General features: G+C 45.6%; 2 protein-coding genes across 7 annotated transcripts; both read right to left on the bottom strand.

The window, feature by feature from the left end:
• Positions 1-780: 780 nt before the first annotated feature.
• SNF8 (SNF8 subunit of ESCRT-II) lies at positions 781-8,238 on the bottom strand. The gene is made up of 8 exons (XM_016158512.2): positions 8,082-8,238; positions 7,670-7,720; positions 6,130-6,268; positions 5,167-5,271; positions 4,531-4,603; positions 3,471-3,612; positions 2,500-2,574; positions 781-1,486 (listed from the first exon to the last, which is right to left on the bottom strand). The coding sequence occupies exons 1-8, from the start codon at positions 8,133-8,135 to the stop codon at positions 1,349-1,351; spliced, it is 777 nt and encodes a 258-aa protein (XP_016013998.1). The 5' UTR covers positions 8,136-8,238; the 3' UTR covers positions 781-1,348.
• A 3,523-nt stretch (positions 8,239-11,761) lies between these two features.
• On the bottom strand, positions 11,762-17,263 carry LOC107517580 (gastric inhibitory polypeptide). 6 transcript variants are annotated; one of them, XM_036223157.1, is made up of 6 exons: positions 17,073-17,263; positions 16,108-16,212; positions 14,754-14,900; positions 14,065-14,154; positions 13,228-13,329; positions 11,762-12,349 (listed from the first exon to the last, which is right to left on the bottom strand). In XM_036223157.1, exons 2-6 carry the CDS (start codon positions 16,188-16,190, stop codon positions 12,340-12,342), a joined length of 432 nt encoding a protein of 143 aa, XP_036079050.1. In that variant the 5' UTR covers positions 16,191-16,212; positions 17,073-17,263; the 3' UTR covers positions 11,762-12,339. The 6 variants fall into 6 exon arrangements, with proteins under 6 accessions (XP_036079050.1, XP_036079049.1, XP_036079048.1 ...); XM_036223156.1 differs by lacking the exon at positions 17,073-17,263 and adding an exon at positions 16,291-16,468; XM_036223155.1 differs by lacking the exon at positions 17,073-17,263 and having other exon boundaries at positions 16,108-16,468.
• Positions 17,264-19,178: the final 1,915 nt, after the last annotated feature.

Below are 19,178 nucleotides of genomic sequence, written 5' to 3'. Positions count from 1 at the left end.
TATGGGAGGGTTTGTGTAAAGGAAAAAGAAATGGGGTCATCCTGACAACTACATACCTCACCTAGGCCAGAAACTGAGGACAAAGTGCTCAGTGAATTGTCTGGAAGCTGACAACTTGGGATAAATGATGTGGATGTGAGCAGGACTATTGGTGACAAGTTTTCTACCATCTAGAAATGGGGTCCTTACAAGGTGGTAGCTCTGGCAGTCAAGGAGAGGAATGCCGTCTTAGCCTCAGTTGCTTCCAAAGAAGTACCTGCCCAGAAACTGGAAAGTGAGAGGTAGAAACTATACATCCCCTGTTAAGGGTAGGGTGTCTAAGTGTTGATGATACAAACCATTGGGTTTTCAGTTTTCTGCTACTAAACCAGGGCTCCTTAGGAATTTAGCAGAGTATGAAAACTGGGCTTAACATTTGGCTTCTAGCTTGTCACTGCCTTTCTTGCTGTCAAAGGCTCTTTCTGGTGCAGAGACTTTCCTCTTAGCTGACCATTGGTGCAGGAAGAAGTTACACCATGTCCTGCCAGCCTGTCCTGTGTAAAAGTGTGGGCTCAGGTAAGTGGACCTAGGCTTTGGTTCTGCTTCTTAAGCTGGTGGTCCCTGGTAAATTAGATTGCTCACCTGAGGATATCTATATCAACTTTTAAGGTGGTTGTGAGGATTAAAAGAGGTGTATGTAGAACTGGGCACAGGATAGGTGTTCAGTAAATGATTTCCCACCACTAAGGCTAGAGGGACCTGGTGGTCAGTACAGAAGGAAAAGCTAGGGAATTTGAGAAACTACTACATTCACTATTGGTTGACTACCCTCAAATTCCATTCTTCCCTCTAACCATTTACTATTAACCTCTGTTCCCTTCACACTCACAGCTGAGTCTGTTGTAACCTAGAATCCCCGCAGAGGAAGCTGGAAGAGTGAATATTTTCTATAGTCCATTAGGATCTGCATTTGAGATATAAAAGGAAGAGGTTTGAATTAATAGGCTATAATTTGTCTCAGGGCTATAAGAGTAGATGGTCTAGCTGGAAGACATGGCCTTCATTCTAGGCCCCGGTCTACCATGGACTTGTAGATGACCTGTGCAAGTCATTTTATACATGCTCGCTGTTACCTATGTTACTCAGGTTATCCTTACTGGATAAATGAGGTTTTCTCCAATAAAGATGCAATGTGAAGGCACTTTTAAGAATAAAATAAAATAATGGGGGAAGAATATTGGGGGAAGAAAAAAACTTGGAACATTATTTTGTGTTTTTTTTTTTTTTTTAAACAAAGTTGTCCAGGTTTTATTCAACAGCTCCTCCCTCTTCTCCCTGCCTGCTGCGCCCATTTCCACGCTCCCTAGAGTCAAGGGAGGGCCTCTCTGGCCTCCTCAGCTGTAATCTCCTGGGAGTAGAGGTCAGTGAAAAGAGCTGGCAGCCAGTAGTGGGCTTCCCCTGGGGCCTGCAAGTCCAGCCAGGCCAGCCCTTCCTTCAGCAGGTGTTCCTGGAGGAAAAAGGTAAGAGGAGCCATGAGAAAGGAGTTTACACGGACAAACTAGATAAATAATCCCCAAACCTATTTTGGCTTCAATGGGGTCTTCAAACTAAATCTACATGAGTGCCTTCACACATTTCAACCAAACTGGAATGATCTGGCAGCCTTGACCTTTGCCTGAGGTGTGAAAAATGCCACCAAGTCACTTAACCTGTGCTGCTGGAAAAGAGGGTAAAAACAAAGTTGGATGTTGTGGAAAGAATGTAGGGATACAGAAGTATTTGCTATTTGGCTTTGAGCAAATCACTGACTCCCTTCACTGAAGCAAAATGGAGATCAACTACCTTTCAGTTAACTTACGGGGGAACAGTCAGATGTGGGTAAACCTTTTTGGAGAAGTTAGTAGAAGGACCATATTAGTATTAGAATGGACTTAATTAGTTCCTACAGCTGGAAATAGGCTCGAGATGGGTTGGTTCTGCTCAATATCATTAAACAGATGTGTATGTCACCCCACTTCACAGATGAAAGTGAGTCTGTAGGTTGACTGGATAAGGAAGAAAGTATTAAAACCCTACATTTCCATGCTACTATTCACAACATCAATCTTTCATTAGTACCATGAAATTTGTATACATAAAATTATAACTATATGTAATACTCTATAGATACGTAATTACCATAAGTAGTTAATAATGTCTTCCATTCTAAACTGTTACTTCCAGTACAAACTATGTTAACCATCTGACCAGGCTCTACAGGTTAGGAGAGCAGCTGGCGATCCCCCTGTAGCAGTGACAGCCTGGTTTTACATGTGTGTCAGGGTTAGAAGCCTGCCTTTGTAGGTTCTACCTCAGTGCCATCTTCAGAGAAATGCTGAGGTTACTTCTACTGTGGCAGCAGTAGCCTTCAGGACAAGAGGCCAGCAGAACAGGATGAAGCTCCTGCCTGTGTGGTTTCCACCCACCCACCTCTTCCCATCTGGGGCCCATCTTTTCTGGGCCATTTCAAATGTCACATACCAGCACTTGCCGCGCTCGCTCTGTCTCCCATTTAAGTCTGGCTTTGATATCACTGACAGTCACGTAGCCATTTTTCTGAAGGAAGGAATGGGGATTGAGTCAGTTAAGAGTGTGGCTTCCCTTTGAACCCAACATCTGCCCAGGGACAACTGATTTATCCAGACGGGAAGAGGTGCTGCCCTTGGGTAAAGAAAGCCTAAGAGCATAGAAAAAGAATATTTAGAGGTTCCAGCAGAGAGAAGGGGAGAAGGAGGGAGGGAAGGATGACTTTCAGGATGATAAGGGGTAGGTTGAGGGGTTTAGGCCCCTGGCACAAAAAATTTAGACTTTCTCATAGGTCTCTATAGAGTGTGACAAGGGAAGACTCAGAAGGATCGATAGGAAGTGATAATCATTAACTGTTCACAATCTAAAATATTTAAATATTCAGCCCTTGCCCTGCCTTATCCTAACTATTCCTCCAATCAAGATAAGCCCTTCATTTAGTTTTGTCCTACATTACAAAATTAAGAAACCAACATGCCTTCCCTAAATAAATGATGAAGATTGAGGGGAAGATGGTATATGCTTAAGGCATTCTGAGGAATGGGGGGATAGCACACAAGATTAAACTTTTTTTTTTTAAAAAAGAATCTACAAAGTAACTTTAAGAAGACATCCAAGAATCTGTCTAACCAAGGGAATAGTTGTCTGCATGCCTGTCTACTCCACTAGCCTGTAAGCTCCTTGAGAGCAGGAACTATATGGTACCCATCTTTATATGGCCCACAGCCTAGTCCAGTGCTTTGCACTGTAGCTGATCAATAAATGACTGCAAAATAAGCACAGGTCTGAGTAGTGTATCCATTAGACAGTTCCAGCAAAAAGACCTGAGTGATGGGGAGGAGATCAAAGGTGCTCCAGAATCCCCTCCCACACTGTCCCTTACATGTGCGCGCGCACACACACACTCTGAGAAGGCACACCAGTACCTCTGCCAGCTGCAGCACCACAGTGTGATCCATATTGAGCTCAGCTGGAACAGACTGAATGAGGTAAGTGCCGCCCACAGGAATGATGCCGAAGCCAGTGCCAAGTGCCTTTAGTTTCTTGATGGCCCTGATCAGGTCGTCTCTGAGGTAAGGAAGAGCTGCTTAAAGAACTCTGTAGACCACACAGCAATAACTCAGTTTCAGCTCTGCCCTGGGCAGGATACCCTGACAGAAGACTCAAAAGGCTGTACAACGGTTAACTACAACAGTAAAAATGTAGGGTTAAAGGACACCAAATGGTGTTTGGATATTCAAGGGAGACGGTCAGACTCTCTACTCAGCAAACCATTCCAACATTGGACAGAGGTAAAAAATATGCCTAAAGGAGCCCAATGGGAAATATGGATGAATAAGCTGAACATAAGAGACAACAGACAGTAGTGTGAACTATGGCAAAATAGAAAATGCTTATCCCATTTTAAAGGGGACAGCCTGAAGCTGATTATTGGCATTTGGAAATTCAGGCCCAGTAATGCCAGATTTCCTGATTTCTTAGTTGATAACTAACTAAAATTAGGGGAAAAGAAAACCTATAAATCAATGTGTAGACCACATATGCAGCCCACATAGTGACAACATTTTTTTACCTTTTCTCAAACTGGAGTCACAAATAGGCTCGTGAACCAGGTCAGTTTATACCCCAACTCCCTTCCCCAGCTTCTCTCAGTCCCTGCTCTACTCTCCTTGACCTCAAATAATCTCAACAGTATACAAAGCCCCAAGAATGTTAAAAAAACACACACAGACACACACATGAAAAAAAATACTTAGAAGAAAATATAGCAAAATGTTTAACAGTTGCAATCAGTTGAGAAATAATGGACAGTTTTTGTTTTTTTATGTCTCTGTATTATCAGTTTTCTAAAATAAAAACTTTTTTCTGATCATAAAGAGGAATAAAAATGATTCCTGAACTATCCTAGATATACAAGCAATAGGAAGAAAAGATACCCATCCAAAGACCTTCCTATACTTCAAGGGGTTGGAAGGCAAGACCTACTGGCTGACATCCTGGGCGAATTTGCCCCTTCCTTTTAGCACCTGTTGATGTAGTTCCTCCAGAGTTATCAGACCTATTATAGAGGTGGGGCAGAAAACAGAAGGATTACCTTTATGGCTAAAAAAACCAACCAACTGAAAAAAATTCCAAAGGCAGTATCATTTTTGAAAAACTTCAGACATCAAGATTATGTCTATTTATAGTCAATGATTTATAACTGGTTTTAGGTTTTCCTCCTTCCTTTTCCTTCCTTCCGCCCTCCCTCCCTTCTTCAACACAGACTATGTGATGTGCTTAAGATGACATCACTGGATAACCATTCTTAAGGTCACATTTTGGAGAGCACAGAAACTCAGCTGGCATCACTGTATCATATTTCCTACCTACCTACTATTTTCTGCAATGACTAGGGGCTAGACCTTCCTGGCCAAAGATCTTTGGAGAATAGACAATCATTCAGGTAATTCCATTTACCCTTGGCCCGGAGACCTACCATGGATTCAAGTGCATGAAGCAGCTAAGATGCTTCTCAAGACCTTTACTGGCAGGCAGACTACAGGATGGGAAATATCATTCAAGGTTTTTCTGACTCTCAGAGAAGTCCAAAGCCCAAGCCACAGGACCCAGCCATCTTACCTCCATTCCGGTGCTTCAGGGCCAGGCACACTTCAATGATTTGGACACCCAGCTCATAATAGAAGTCTCCCACGCCTAACATCTCAGACCAAAATCCTTTTCCAGCTAAAAAACAGAAAAACAAAAGCTCGGTTATTCATTAGTTACATCTTTCCTTCAAAGCTAGATTAAAACATCTGTCACATGGGAAGTCTTCCCTGCCTAGCCTTAAGTCGTTCTGCTCCATTCATTACTAAGGTTCCTCAACACAATCTGATTCTTGGTAATTCCTGCTAAGGACAGGCTCAGTTCTAACGGGTGCGCAATCTAAAAGGTATTTCTACTTGGCTAATTCTGGCTTGGGATACTATAAAAGTGAGTTTTCCTTTCTCAAAGCATACAGTGAAATATAATGGGACATATGGTCTAGACAAGGCAAAAAGAAAAAATATGCAGACCTAGCATTCAAAAATCCATTGAACACATTATTTTATTGAGTGAAAAATGCAGGTTATAGAGTTGATTATAGCATAACCCATATATGTAAAACGAAGTTTATCAATAAAGGTATCTACCTTAAACTGTTAACAGTACTTTATCTCTGTAATTATGAAACAGAGTCAGAAGACTACTATTTCTCCTTTCCCTTTTTCTCTTCTGTAATGATTGTGTAATCACATACTATTTTTATTAAAACTAAATTATTTTTTTAATAGGGGAAAAAATAGCTATATGAAATTCCACCGTAGTTCATTCAAGGGAAGATCATGTACACTGGCTCCTCAGCCTGCACACCAGCCTCTCCATCTTCTCTGTCAAAATGGGCACTCAGTTGCCCTGCCAGGCCCTCCCTAAAGACAACACTCTCTATATCCCCCTACATGCCCTTTTAGAAGATGCCCCACCAACAGTGGTAACAAGTAGGTGGCTCCTGTCCCTTTGGCATCCTAGGAGAACACTGGACCCCTACAGACAACTCCTTACAGGCCAGAGGATCCACCCCAATGGTGGCACACATGTCCTGGAACTGCACTCGGAACTCAGGATTCTTTCGGATCTCTTGCTTGTGCTTGCTGGCAAATTCCTCCAGGTTGGTCTTGAACATGTCCAACTGCTTCGACATCTATAGGATGGACAAGGGGGAGGTTAGGGGCAGCTCAGCTAGGTGATAATCAGATGTCAAAAATAGGTCCCTGGCTCAGCAGCAAGGCAAAGGCTGAAATAACCCATCCCCTCAGGCCTACCAGTGTGCGATTGTCCGTTCTCCTTCTTTTGACCCCTGCCTCTCCTTCACAGTTCTGTTGCCAGCAGAAACGAGATGCTGTAATGTTTCCTCAGGTCTAAAATATGTGTTTTCCCACGTGTTCCTGTTCTAAAGTCAGGATGCATCTAACAATCAACGTGCATATCTAACATGGTGCTTCTTTGCTTTATCCCAGAAAAATTGTTATTAAATTGAAGGTGCACCTCATAATCCATGTTATCTTAAAAATGAAGGAATGCAGCATTCATGCAGTGGGAAATCTTCAGCCACTGACAGAAAAGGCTAGATAGGAGGAAAATAAAGCCTGGCATGAATTAGGTATGCAATGCTTGTTTAATCTGAGTCATGGACCTCTTTGGAGATTGACTCCGAATAAAGAATCCCTGAAGGAAGGCTGTGGGTCTGCCAGATTACATTCCAAAGCTAAATACAAATGGTTTGGGGACTTTCTGACTTTTATTTGTATTACTCCTCACGAAGCCTACCTTCTACCCCACCAAAAGTAACACTTTTGTCCCAATATCTTATTTGCTAAGTATTAGAAACTTACACATTATTATAGTCACCATTTCCAGTTGTTTCCTGCATATCATCTCCCCTATGAGTGGGAGCTTTTGAAAAGCACGGCCTGTGTCTACTATCTTCCCTCATTTCAAGGGCCCATCTCACTACTTAACTGCTTTCTCTTCTTCACCAGTCACAATAGCTAAGTAAATTCAGGATATGCACAGAAAAGGGAAGTGCTAGAGAAGGAAATTGTTCAGGAGCCACACCCCCATCACTTACACACACTTCTGGTATGCACCTAAATGTGATATTGGTGGTGGTGGGTGTCACAGGTTAGGCAATAGTTTAATGTTATTCTTAGGTATTTAAAGTAAAAACTCCAAAAGATGTAAATCAAACAGCTCTACCACTTACTATCCATGTAACTTTGTATAAATTACTTACCACCTCAGAGTCCTCAATTTTAAACCAGGAAAAAAGAGTGTTCCTTCCTGATAGGATTGTCAGGAGGAATGAACAAGGCAGTCTATGTAAACAAAATGGATACATGTCTGGGCCGCTATAAGCATGTAATCACTAAAATGTTAGCTATCATTATTAGCAAGTCACCTAAAAGATCTGAGCAGCCCAGAAATCAGGATTTGCCAAATATTCTATTTTTGGTTCAATTCAAACAATCTAGTTGATATCAAAGCTGTTTTGTCCAGCCTTGTGCGTTCTCCCTTCATTCCTACAGCCTTCTAACCAACTCACCTGGGCCAGCTGGTCCTCTGCCAAGACAGTCCCTCGCTCCTTATACTTGGCCTGTCAGACAAAGAGACCAGCATGAGTTAAGAGAGTGGGCGCTGGGGGCTCCCACTTGTACTGTCTCGGCTGAAGTATGAAAAGAGGAGGGTCTCTCTGGTTTTCCTTAGGAAAAGGGATGAGGATGAGGAAGTAGAATGGACTCGTCTGTAGTCAAATTTGGAGAAGTGTGGGAAAGGGCTGGTGGATCTGGGGATGCTGGCATTCCAATCCACCGGAAGGTGGAGAAATTCCATTCCTGGGGGCCCCCGAGAAGCCCGTCAGACTGTTGGGATGCGATCTGAGGGTACAAACATCTGCTTCAGAGACTTAAGTCTCCTGCAGGTCGGTGCTGGCTGTAGGTCCGCCTTCTTCCCCTCACCTCGGCAAGCTTCTTCTTGGCGATGGCGCCGGCTCCCACCCCGCGGCGGTGCATCCCCGCCCTGGGCCCGCGGGTCGCCCCGCTGCCGGGACCCCGGGTCTCTGCGTCCCGGGATCTGCCGCCGGTTCCCCAACGCGGAAGCGCGGCTCGTGCGTCATCTGCGCGCGCCGGAAGCTACGCTCCGACTTCCTGCCGCGGGGCTGCAAGTCTCCCACCGCCAGGGGTTTAGGCCTCTGCTTTAGCTGGTGGTCGAGCTCCGCGAAGCCGGGCGGCGGGGAAAGCGCGGGTTTGGGACGCCGGTCCTCAGCTGCCTTTGTGCGGCTCCGCGCTCCCCACTAACGTGGATGCCTCGGACCCTCTCGTCTTTCCACCACTGCCCGCCACCGCTACCCCAGCCCCCAATGCTCATTGGCTGCCAACTTCGTGGCAGGCGTGGAGTTGTGCACCCAGTGTTCATTGAATACAAAGCACAAACCAGAATCCATTCTACACTAATGGAGTTTACCTGTTAGAGTCATACGCAGACATACTGACTGGTGAAGGCCTTGCAGTTAAGAACTGGGACTCTGGAGTTAAATTGTTTGGTTCCATAGCTCTCACTTACACTACATATGGTCCAGTAATTTCAGGGAAATTCCTTAATCTCATTTGTTCCAGTTTCCACAGTTGTGAGGATTAAGTCAGAAAATGTCAAAGTGTTTAGTGCAATGCCTGGCACATAAGTAAATATCAGCTTTGATTGTTATGAAGTCTGGTGTAGTATTAGTCATCTGTGTGTTTAGGTGATTTCAATAGCATTACTGAAAAGGAGCTAATAGAGAATTCTTAAGTCAGCGAGTAATAAGATCAAATTTTTGTTTTAGAAAATTAGTGGCAACCTTAGCTTAAGTCAGTTTAAGCAATCTAAATTAGAAATGAGAGCTAGAACTAAGATAGTGGCAGTATAGATAGAGAGAATGGGACAAATTGAGGAGATACTGAGAAGGTAGAATGGTGAAACTGGTAAGACAGGCAGACTGAATGGGAAAGTCAGCATGATGCTCGATTTTCTGGCTTGGGCAACAGTGTGGTGCCACTGGGGGAGGAGGGAACCACAGCATGAAGTTGGCAAAATAAGAAATAGTTTTGAAAATGTGGAAATCGAGGTCTGTAGGTCATCACAGGAGAGATAGCCAATTGTCATTGCATGTACCATGATGAAGTTTACAGAAAAAGCTGAGCTAGGCTGCAGATCGAGGTGAAGCGAAAAGGATAATAAGAGGATGGGAGCAGAGATTGGTGGCAGGATGTTTAATTGCTATTTTGGGCCTTAAGAGATGATAGAGCCATGAGTCCTATGAGCCTGGGTCCCTGAGAATTTTGTGGAGCAGAGCTGTTACACCATCTGTGAGCACCCTACCACCAGATGTTTATGAGAAAGAGAAATCTTTGTTCTATCTTGATAAAATCACCGTTGTTTTGCGTTTTTGTCATTTGAAACAATACAGTCATAATCTTACTTTCAGATTCATTCTCATACACACTGTCAGACACTGAGCTCACATAGCATAAGCCGCCTTAGACACAAACTTTCTCAGACACAGATTTGTCCCCCCCAACACAAACTAGCCTTTTTAGAACCCTCCCCACACACTGACCTGCTCCAATATACCTACGTACTCCTTTCTATGAAAAACACACTAGCCCCACACTGACACACTGACTTCATGTCCTCATTTTTCTAATACACCACTCCCTAACACAAAAACTTGACCCTTTAGATACTAATACTATCTAGACATATCTGCTTCATTTCTCACTTTTTGACTCACACTGTATGACCACGTAAGGTACACACGCTGATCTCTTACTCACTTTCATGACCTCAGATTTAAATATTCATACCCTCAAATGCACACATACATACTCACTCCCTTAGGTATACACATTGGCCATTGACAAACCTCGGTGTCACCCTCAAACAGACACGCTCATTCCCTTATCCAGACACATTTGTTGTCCTTTATAGTTTTAGAGAAAGTATGCTGACTAGTGATATGCTAGTTAATGTTTAAAAACTGCCTCTCCAGGTTCAGAGTGAAGAGCTCTGATTTATAGCATTTGCCAAGTTCCATGGTATAAATACTCTGACTATGGCCAATTTCAAGCTATCAATGGTTTTACAATGTGCTTACAGAATTCCTGACAATTTAACAATGGCTCTCAGAAGCACTCTGCTCCAGTACACCAGTGAACACTGACTATCACAGATGCCCTCACTTGTTTTAAGTGACTCATTAGTCTTGTGGCAAGGTGGCTAAGAGCATGGGCTTTTAATTCTCTGCCTCATGGAGGCAGTGTAGTGAGTGCATGGTTAACAGCTATTATGTTATCATCTTAAAGGGGAGCCATGAAGCTTTAAATTCAATTATCATGACTTTTAATGATGTTTATAAATTTGAACAACCAAAATAAAAAAAAGAATAGAGACACTTCAAATGTTGAAAAAATGTTTATAAACAACTGAGCACAATGCCTGCCCCACAGTAAAAACATTTGTACAAAAATTTTTAACATAACCCTTTCTGATTCACTGACTCAGAGACACCCAAGACTCCAGAAATATAGATCCAAACTTCTTCCCAAGAAAATCAGTTCTATCATGGAGAATCACTAATACCTCCTCTGAGCAATGGCATGCTCTAAATTGTGAGATACACACTCTCGGAACTCCAGAAGTTTAGATGAGAGGAAACCAAATATGTCAGAGCTGGAAGAGATTGCAAACTGGCAGCCCTCAGGCAAATTCAGCTCTCAAAAGAGTTTAGTTTGGTCACCAGAATGTTTTTAGGTGAGCATGTCTCTTCTGGTCCCCCAACATTCCTATTGTCTTACGTCCTCTCTGCTTTGCTCATTTGTGAAGGACCCAGTACTTCAGCCATCCAGCTTGCCGCTCTCCGATCTTAAACTAATGCCCTCATATTTTTAAACTGAGGTTTACTCGTGTGAATAATAATAATAAAAGTTAACTTTTATTGATCACTTACTTTGTGCCAGGCATTATTTTAATGCATATTTTAATCCTACAAAGTGGGTACTTTTTATAATCTTCTTTTTACAGACAGGAAAGTGAGCTTCAGAGAGAGGAACTAACTTGCCAATTCATGGACCTATTAAGCTTTTGAATCTAGGTGTGTTTGACTCTAGTCTACTAAAAAATGACTAGAACAAAAGTAGAAGGAAGGACATTCCAGGCAAACATGAGCTAAAATCCGGGGAGGAGGTGCTTCTGGGAAGGCAGGGCATTGGGAGGAGGCAGCAGACTGAGCTGCGGAAGGCTCTGAACACTGGGCAATAAAGGTATTAACTTTTGGACTAATCGAGTTTGCACACTTCCCTTCATCTCCACTTCCGTCATCCTAGTGGGAACCTGGAGTCCTGCAAGAGCTCCTTACCTAGTCTTCCTCTCCCACTTTTATCCCTATTCATCTCAATATAATGCTTACTTTCATCAGTGTGATTGTTTGGGAATGCAACCAGGACTTCACTGACCTGCCCTTGCTTAAAATCCTCCGTGGCTTTCCCTCGCACTCGGGATAAAATCCAAAAGCTTTAACAGAGCCTTTATGGTCCTGCTTCTGCCCACCTGTCTAGCTTCTACTTGTGCTGTTCTCTCCATTGCCCATTTGGCTGTATAGTAAAAACATTAGCTAATATTTATTAACTCTCCTCTTATTCTTTGGCCATTTTATCCTTTAAATCTTATTCAGCCTAAATATCATTTTCTCAAAGAGGCCCTCTTGACTTCCCACTCCATCTAGATAAGATTTCTCTGTCTACATAGCACCTCTATCTTTCTTCACATAAGTTAGCATGTTATGTGGTTATTAATGTGTTTGTGTCTTTAAAAATTAAGGTCTATTGTCATCACTAGACTGTAAACTCCTCAGAAACAAAGATAATGTCTGTTTCTTTCAGTGTAGTATATCCAGTGTTTAGCACAGTCCCTGCTTATGTTAACTGTCCAATAAGTGTTTGTACAATAGATGAATTAAGAGATGGGCAAGAGTCATATCTCTTTTTCAGTGGGTGGCACACACACACAGACGTACACTGTTAGTGCTCAGTAGACATCTGAATATGTTTTAACAATGGACACAAAGATTTATTTCAGCTTAAAATGTATTGGTTCGGCTTCTCCAGGGTACCCAGGAGTGGGGCTAGGCAGGAGCTGAGTAAATGAAGGGCAGAGTCCAGTCCTGAACTGAGTTTAGTCAAGTCACTGAAACCTGCGGAGAGTAGAGAGAGGAGGGGAAGTGGTGGAGAAGAAGGTCGTTATCAGCTTGGAGTTAGCAAAGTATATTTATCCTGGCACCCAGCCATAGTTAAACTGCTCCTACCTCCAAATTACCTTTTTTAATGATAAGTAATCAAAATGATTCAAAAAAGCACAGAGACTGTTACCCACTCTCCTATGGAGATTTTCTCATACTTTCTTCTCTATTGTTCTGGGCACATTCCTTTCTCCCTTCTTACTCTCCTACAGGAAGCCTTCCCAGATTTGTTCCCTCGGTCCTTCCCTAGCTTCTCGGTTTCTGTGCCTCAGTGTCTGCATTCTGAATGAGTGTCCCGTCTCACCCTGTAGGTGGATGCATCTCTCCATCTACAAAGTCCTTATTTCTTGGACATAACACATTGAAGGACTTCCTAGCTAATGAGGTGAATTCAGCAGCAGCTACGGAGGAGGGAGACATGCCTCCAACTATAGGGGCTCCATCACTGGGAAGGCGCCATGGCACAAGAGTATGGAGGGAAAGCTGAGACTAGATTGGGCAGCTCGGTTCATGTGGGCAGGGGAGGCGAGAGCAGCATCTCACCTGGAGGAAGTTGAGAAAGAAGCACGAGCAGTAACGACGGCTGCCAACATCACTAAACTCGTTATTCTACAGATGTTGCTCTCAGCTTTTTCCTTGTGTTATTTCATTTAAATCCCACAACAACTCCACGAGGTGATTTAAATAACCCCGATTTTCATGAAAACACCAAGTTTCAGAGAGTTAAGAATTTGCCAGTACGAGATGGGGTGAAGATCTGAACCAGCGTCTGACCACAAAACTCAAGCTTATAACCACTACACTAGACACCCAAAGCCACTAAACACTGCTACCTGAGTCTACAGAGCTCCATCTGGTCCACCATCCAGGCCAGCACCTCTCTGATCAGTAAGTCCTTTAGCAGATCTTCATCACTAGGGTTCTTGGGTAGAGAGCTGCAAAGGAGAAAGCCTCAGGCAGGCTGCCTTAGCCTGGGACCCACTCAGGGAGAGTAAATACAGGGACTGGGACTCCAAGGGGGATTGGGGCTAGAAGGAGGGAGTCAACACAGCTGCCTCGCAGTTACCTCAGATTTCAAAGCTCCACCCTGATCTGTCCACCGAGGAACAGAGTTTCTTCAATACAGGGAAAGCAAAAGAAAATTCTGGTGGGAGACATCCCACCCTTCTGCCTCTACATGTATCCCATCCAGAATGCATTCCAAAACCCCAAGAGATTACTTTGGGAACATTCACTCTTCAGAATGATCCGATAGATTTCCTTAGCCTCCTCAGAGATAGGGTAACTGATTTCAAGGGACTGGCCTTGGGCTGGTCCCTGTTTCACAAATAGCCTCCCTGAAGTGTGACAGGGAGAAGTGGGGAAGCCAGTTCCTGAGATCCCTTTTGTTGCCCCCGCTCCTTGACTCAGTGACTCTGCACACTAAGCCATCAATCTTAGAAACCCCGGCCCCTAAACCCCTCCCAGGAACTCCACCCCCATTCCTCTCAGGCTTCTCCCTTAAGCTTGGGCTGACCTCCAAGAGTTCAGTGAAGACCCCTCTTTGAACTCAGAGTGGAAGGGGATGCTTATCTGGGGCCTGGCCCTGCTCTGGAGTCCGGGAGAGGGAACAATGAGGTGGGGGTGGGTCAGGAGGCCCCATACCCCCCTTCCCCTGTGGGCTGACTCACTCCTGCTGCTCCCTGGCCTCCTTCTTCCTGTTAGATTGATGGGCCAGCTCTAGGGCCTGGGCCTCCCTCTGGGTGATGTTATGTTTCCAGCTGGTAAGATAAAGATTAGGGAGTGGGTGGGGCTGGGGGACACACCAGATGTTCTCCAGTCCAAAGATGTTGGAATCTTTTGGTACCTCAACTTAAGGAGTGTCTCTACTGCTTCTCCACTCAGCCTCCCCACTTCTTGTCTTCAGCTGCCAGTGAACAACAGCTTTTCAAAATCTACCATGCCGACCAAACAGCAAAGGCAGGGAAGGAGATTTGGCAAAGGGAAGGAAATAGAACGAGGGCAGTTTATCCTATTTCCAAAGTCTGAAGCAGCCACCATCAAAAAGTCATTGGCAGCAGCTCAGCTCCCTCTGCCTTTATCCCCAACCCGTGGGGATCCTCTAAGGGCCCAGCACATCTCCCCCAATCTCTTCCCTTAAAAGAAAAGGTCTGGGACATCACCCTAGTCTTGCCCCCAGTCTGGGCTGCTGCCCAGATCAGGGCTGCCCTCTTGTCCAGCTCTCCATCATCGCCTAAGTGAAAGGCGCCACCTGGAGCTGTGCATCACACAGCTGTGTGGCCACGTATGGCACCTGGTCTGAAGATAGGAAGGTAGAGGGGTGCACAGGGAACAGGGAGAGGCATGCGCAATGACTCACTCATTCTTTTTCCCCTTCTGTGCCAACAGCCAGTTCACAAAGTCTTGTTGGCGGATCTTGTCCATGGCGATACTGTAGTCACTGATGAAAGTCCCCTCGGCATACCTGCGGCTTCGGGGTTGGGAGCCACTGACCTTAGTGTGGAATCTGAGAGGCAGGGAAGAGAGATAGAAACTAGGATGCCATAGAAGGGACAGAGGGTGTGGGGGATCACAATAAGCGGTTGTCGCTGACATAAGGTTGACATCTGAAAATGAACCAGCCCATTCTTGGGGGTCCGTTTTTATGGAGACACCCTCTTGCCCATGCATCAAGCCCCTCAGCTCAAGGACCCACTTCCTGCATCCTCATTGTTTCTGGCTCTGGTTTCTGGGCAAAGAGGGACTGGGTGGTCCCCTCATCCCAAAGGACTGAATCGCAGTTCCCTCATTACTCCTCTTGCCCTGACCCTACATGATTCAGGTCTTGGGTTCCCAGTGAATGCTAACAATAGTGAACTCATATACAGCAGCATTTACTCTGAGTCAGGACCTCTGAAACCCTTTAATACATATACTCATTGAATCCTCACAACGCCCCTAAGAGGCAGATACTATTTTTTTTTTTTAAATTACGAGTGACATTCAGTATTATATTAGTTTAGGTAGATACTGTTTATACCCCCTTTTTGTGCATGAGAAAACTAAGGTGCAGAGAGATTTATTTAGCACACGGCATAGGGTGGCAGATCCAGGCAGCCTGGGCACAGTCAGATCTATGTTCTACGTGACGTTGTCTCTCCTTGTATGTGTCTCTGACAGCCGTGCCTCAAATTTATATCACTGAATTTACACAGGTATATGGCTTGCCCTTGCATCCAAGAAGGCCTAATTGTTTACTCAGAGAAGTTTTTCTTGGTTCTCCAAAACACAAAGCCCCCTGCTATAGTCATACCCATATTTTTCTCACAGTACTCACGGCAGTTTGCAATGCACCTTTGCTGGTTCTTTGTCTATTTTCCCCTTGGGCCTATATGCTCCATGAGAGCAGGAGCCTTTGCAGACCTCTCTGCACACTTATCCTCTGCACCTTGGCCTGAGGCCCTCTATAAAATTTGACCAAATACATGCATAAATGACTGGTTAAGGCTTTCAGTGGGAAGGGAGATGTCGTCATCTACTTCAGACCCTTGGCCACTGAGAAGTCCTTCCAGAGATCTAACCGCAACCTCACCTGCTGCAGTAGGTTTTTTCCTCGAGCTTCTTTCCTCTTGGCCTGAGATGCCTCCCTGTCTCACCTCCCCCTCAAAAATCAGAACCCAGTCATCCCCCTAGCCTTTCTCCCCTGCACCTGGTTCTTTCCTTCTCACCCCTACCTGGAGTGACCCTCTTCCTTCCCTCCTAGCACCACTGCGAGGAGCAGCGACACCAGCAGCAGAGAGGTCTTCATGGCCATCATCTTTCAAAAGTTACTTTCTGATCTAAGAGAGAAAAGGAGCAGGATGAGGTAAAAGCACTGTGCTGAGGGAGCAGCCAGTATGGCAATGCACTGCGGGCACCTCGGAGCCTGTGGGGGTTCTGAAAGCTGGGTGCCACTGAGCCCTGAGTTTGGGGCTTTCCTAAGAGGCTGGAGCAACACCTTGGGGCGGGCGAAGCATGCTGGGCATTAAGAGTTAGAAATCAGAAGGAACATAGAGTCTGGCCAAGAGGTGAGCCTTCTTTCTCTTTTGTTTTTAAGTGGAGTCTGAGTTGGGTGGGAGGGCAGTGGGGAAGAAATCCAGGCAGAAGAAAGCAGCAAAAACTTGTGTGCCTGGACAGCCCCCCTTCCTGGCTTCAGTGGCTAGACATCACAGGCATGTGGTTTGGCAAGATTCTCCCCTTAGAGCCCTCCAAAGTTCATACCAGCCAGCCTTCCCGCTCTCAAATTGGCTGTCACCTAAATCATCACAGCTCTCTTGCCCTAAGTGAAAACCACATGTAGAACCATCTCGTTCTCTTCTCCCCAGGCTTCGCTATCTTGACTCAGGAAAGTTCTTTCTTAAGTCTGACCCCTCCTGAGGGCTTGCCCCACTTCATTCAGAGGGTCTTCAGCAGAGATAAAGAGCATTAAGGAACCTTCCCCCCAAGCCCTAAAAGACCAAAGCTGTACTAGAGATATGCGGGCTGTGATACTTTGTCTTCTTGCCTTTGTTACCTGCTAAAGGAACGATCAGATCCAGTTTCTTATTTCTTATATAGGGGAAAAGCGAGTGAGATGCAAGGGTTCTGAGTATCTCAGGGGCGCCCAGATCCACCTCCTCTGCAGTGTCTTCTCCATCCCCTGTCCCAGCCGCTGTCTTACCAGACGTCCTTTTGGGCTATTCCAGAAGAAAGGCAGGGTGAGGGTCTCGTCCTCCTACCTTCTGGCCCTTTGCAGTCTGCTTCAAGGAAGCCTGCGGTGGTTCCCTTATATCCAGGCTTCACAGACCCGCTGATTAGCCTAAAAGCATCTTATCTCAAGAAATTAAGCCCACTGCTCCTGCCACGTCAAGTCCATTTTACATGTAATAAAGTTTCTCTTTCCACCTGAACTGTGCTAATTGGTGATTAACATTTGGGTGTTTCCAGCTGCTGTCTGGGGCCTGCCTGTGGGTAGGGTACCTTAAGTGCCCTCTTTCTTCTTCCCCCTCCTTCTTTCTGGGCACAGGGCCCTGTGTTCTTCTATTCCTTACTTCTACCACTGGTGCCCTTGGTGAGGGCAGTCCTGGGCAGGGTGGTCCTGACTGGGGGAAGGGGACACTCTCATAGGCAACAAGCTACTTCTGGGTAAGAGTGGATAGGGCTGTAGTCATTTCAACCCCAGCTCCGGACAGGGGCCCGTGGTTTTGGCAATGTGGTAATGTCCCCATTGCAATATCTAGAGGGGTGTCCCAGCTGGCTGGAGAAAGAACTGGAGAATGAAAAGGCAGAGGGTTGAGGGAATATGAAAGATAGAGTTTCCCTGGTGTAGCTAGGTGAACCGAGAACTTCCATTAGTGTTCTCTTTCTTCTTAGAGGCAGGCTAGAGTCGGGTACATTTATACTTTGAGAACTCTGAGGAAGGTAAGGCAGCTACGACTCTGTCTGTAAAGGGTTATGAGAGCCAATCCTCTCCCTTCAAATGCACTCTTCTCCTGTATGAGAGAGATCTGTGGTCCTGTCTGTGCCATCAGAGTGGGGACCCTTGTGGTCATGCTGTGCCTCTCCATTGGACTGGGGGGCTCCAGGGCAGGACCTTAACCTCCCTGATGGGACCAGGGGCTCTCCGAGAGCAGGGCAATGAACCAGGGGCTGTATCTTCTCCATCCTGCAGAGGCTTCCTGAGGCTAAGGACTGTGTCTGCCCCTAGACTGGAGACTCAGTGGGAGACCTTCTTCAAAGTACTCAGCACATGGCTCTGTCCACAGGGACTCTCCTCTAGAAGGCGAAGAACACAGACCTAGTTCTTGGTAGATTCCTGATGTCTTCTTCCCAGGCTTTTCCTTCTGCATTTGCCTTGGGTACTTTGAACCATAAACAACCAAGCTCCTGTTCTGCCTTTTAGCTCCAGGGCCTAATAAAGGCCGCTTTCCTTTCCAGATGAACTCCCAGCCTGGGAGCAGCTCCAGCATGAAATTAAGTGCTTGTGTGGGATGAGAGGCAACTGGACTAGGAGGGCAACTCTGCTTCCTAGAAACCTTGCCCACCCACCACCCATTTTTCACTATTTAGAAAATCTTCTCTCTGGGCAAGCTCTCCAAATTCCATCTCTAGGCTATCAACGGGCAGAGATTAGGCATCCGTTCAGATTTGGCCTCCAAAGGAGATGTGGGACTGCCGATGGTCCTGCTTCCTATTGAGAGACATAGTTAATGGGCTCAGAGGCTTTATGTCAAAACCCTGGAGACAAAGCGTATCCAGGAAAGGTGGACATCATTCCCTGTGACCCCTAAATCCGATGCCAAACCAGAGTTAAGGAAGGCTCTGTGATGGGTTCCAGCAGCCCTGAGCTCCTGTCCAGTGCTCTGTGGATTTGTTTTGGTGGGTGGGCTGCTCTGAAGGCCAGTTATACTTTAAGTCCTGACCTATCCCCTCTTGAAGGGGACCTCTCTGCAGCTCCCCTCCCTGTTTCCCTTTGATCTCCGGCTCTCATGCCATGCAGTGGATAGACTAAGGAAAATGTGGCTTGGGCCCTGGGAGAGGGAGAAATGTGGGAAGGGACAGAGGAGATCAGAGAAGACGCCAAACCCCTGGGGGAGGCCACAGGCTCCCCACGGGGCATATTGAGAAGGAATGGCAAAGATGGCCTTGGGAAGTTACTGGGGATCAAATAGGCCTGCTGGACTTGATCAAGATAGTTCAATAAATCCCACTAGCAGCTTGGCCAGCCAGTCCATGCCATAATGAAAAGCATCCTTGTGTACAGAATCCAGTTCAGTGCAGGGGTGGG

The sequence above is a fragment of the Rousettus aegyptiacus genome, unplaced genomic scaffold, assembly GCF_014176215.1.
Source record: "Rousettus aegyptiacus isolate mRouAeg1 unplaced genomic scaffold, mRouAeg1.p scaffold_m13_p_6, whole genome shotgun sequence".
Lineage (NCBI taxonomy): Eukaryota > Metazoa > Chordata > Mammalia > Chiroptera > Pteropodidae > Rousettus > Rousettus aegyptiacus.
The sequence above is the reverse complement of the archived record's forward strand: the minus strand, read 5'-3'. Positions and strand labels throughout refer to the sequence as shown.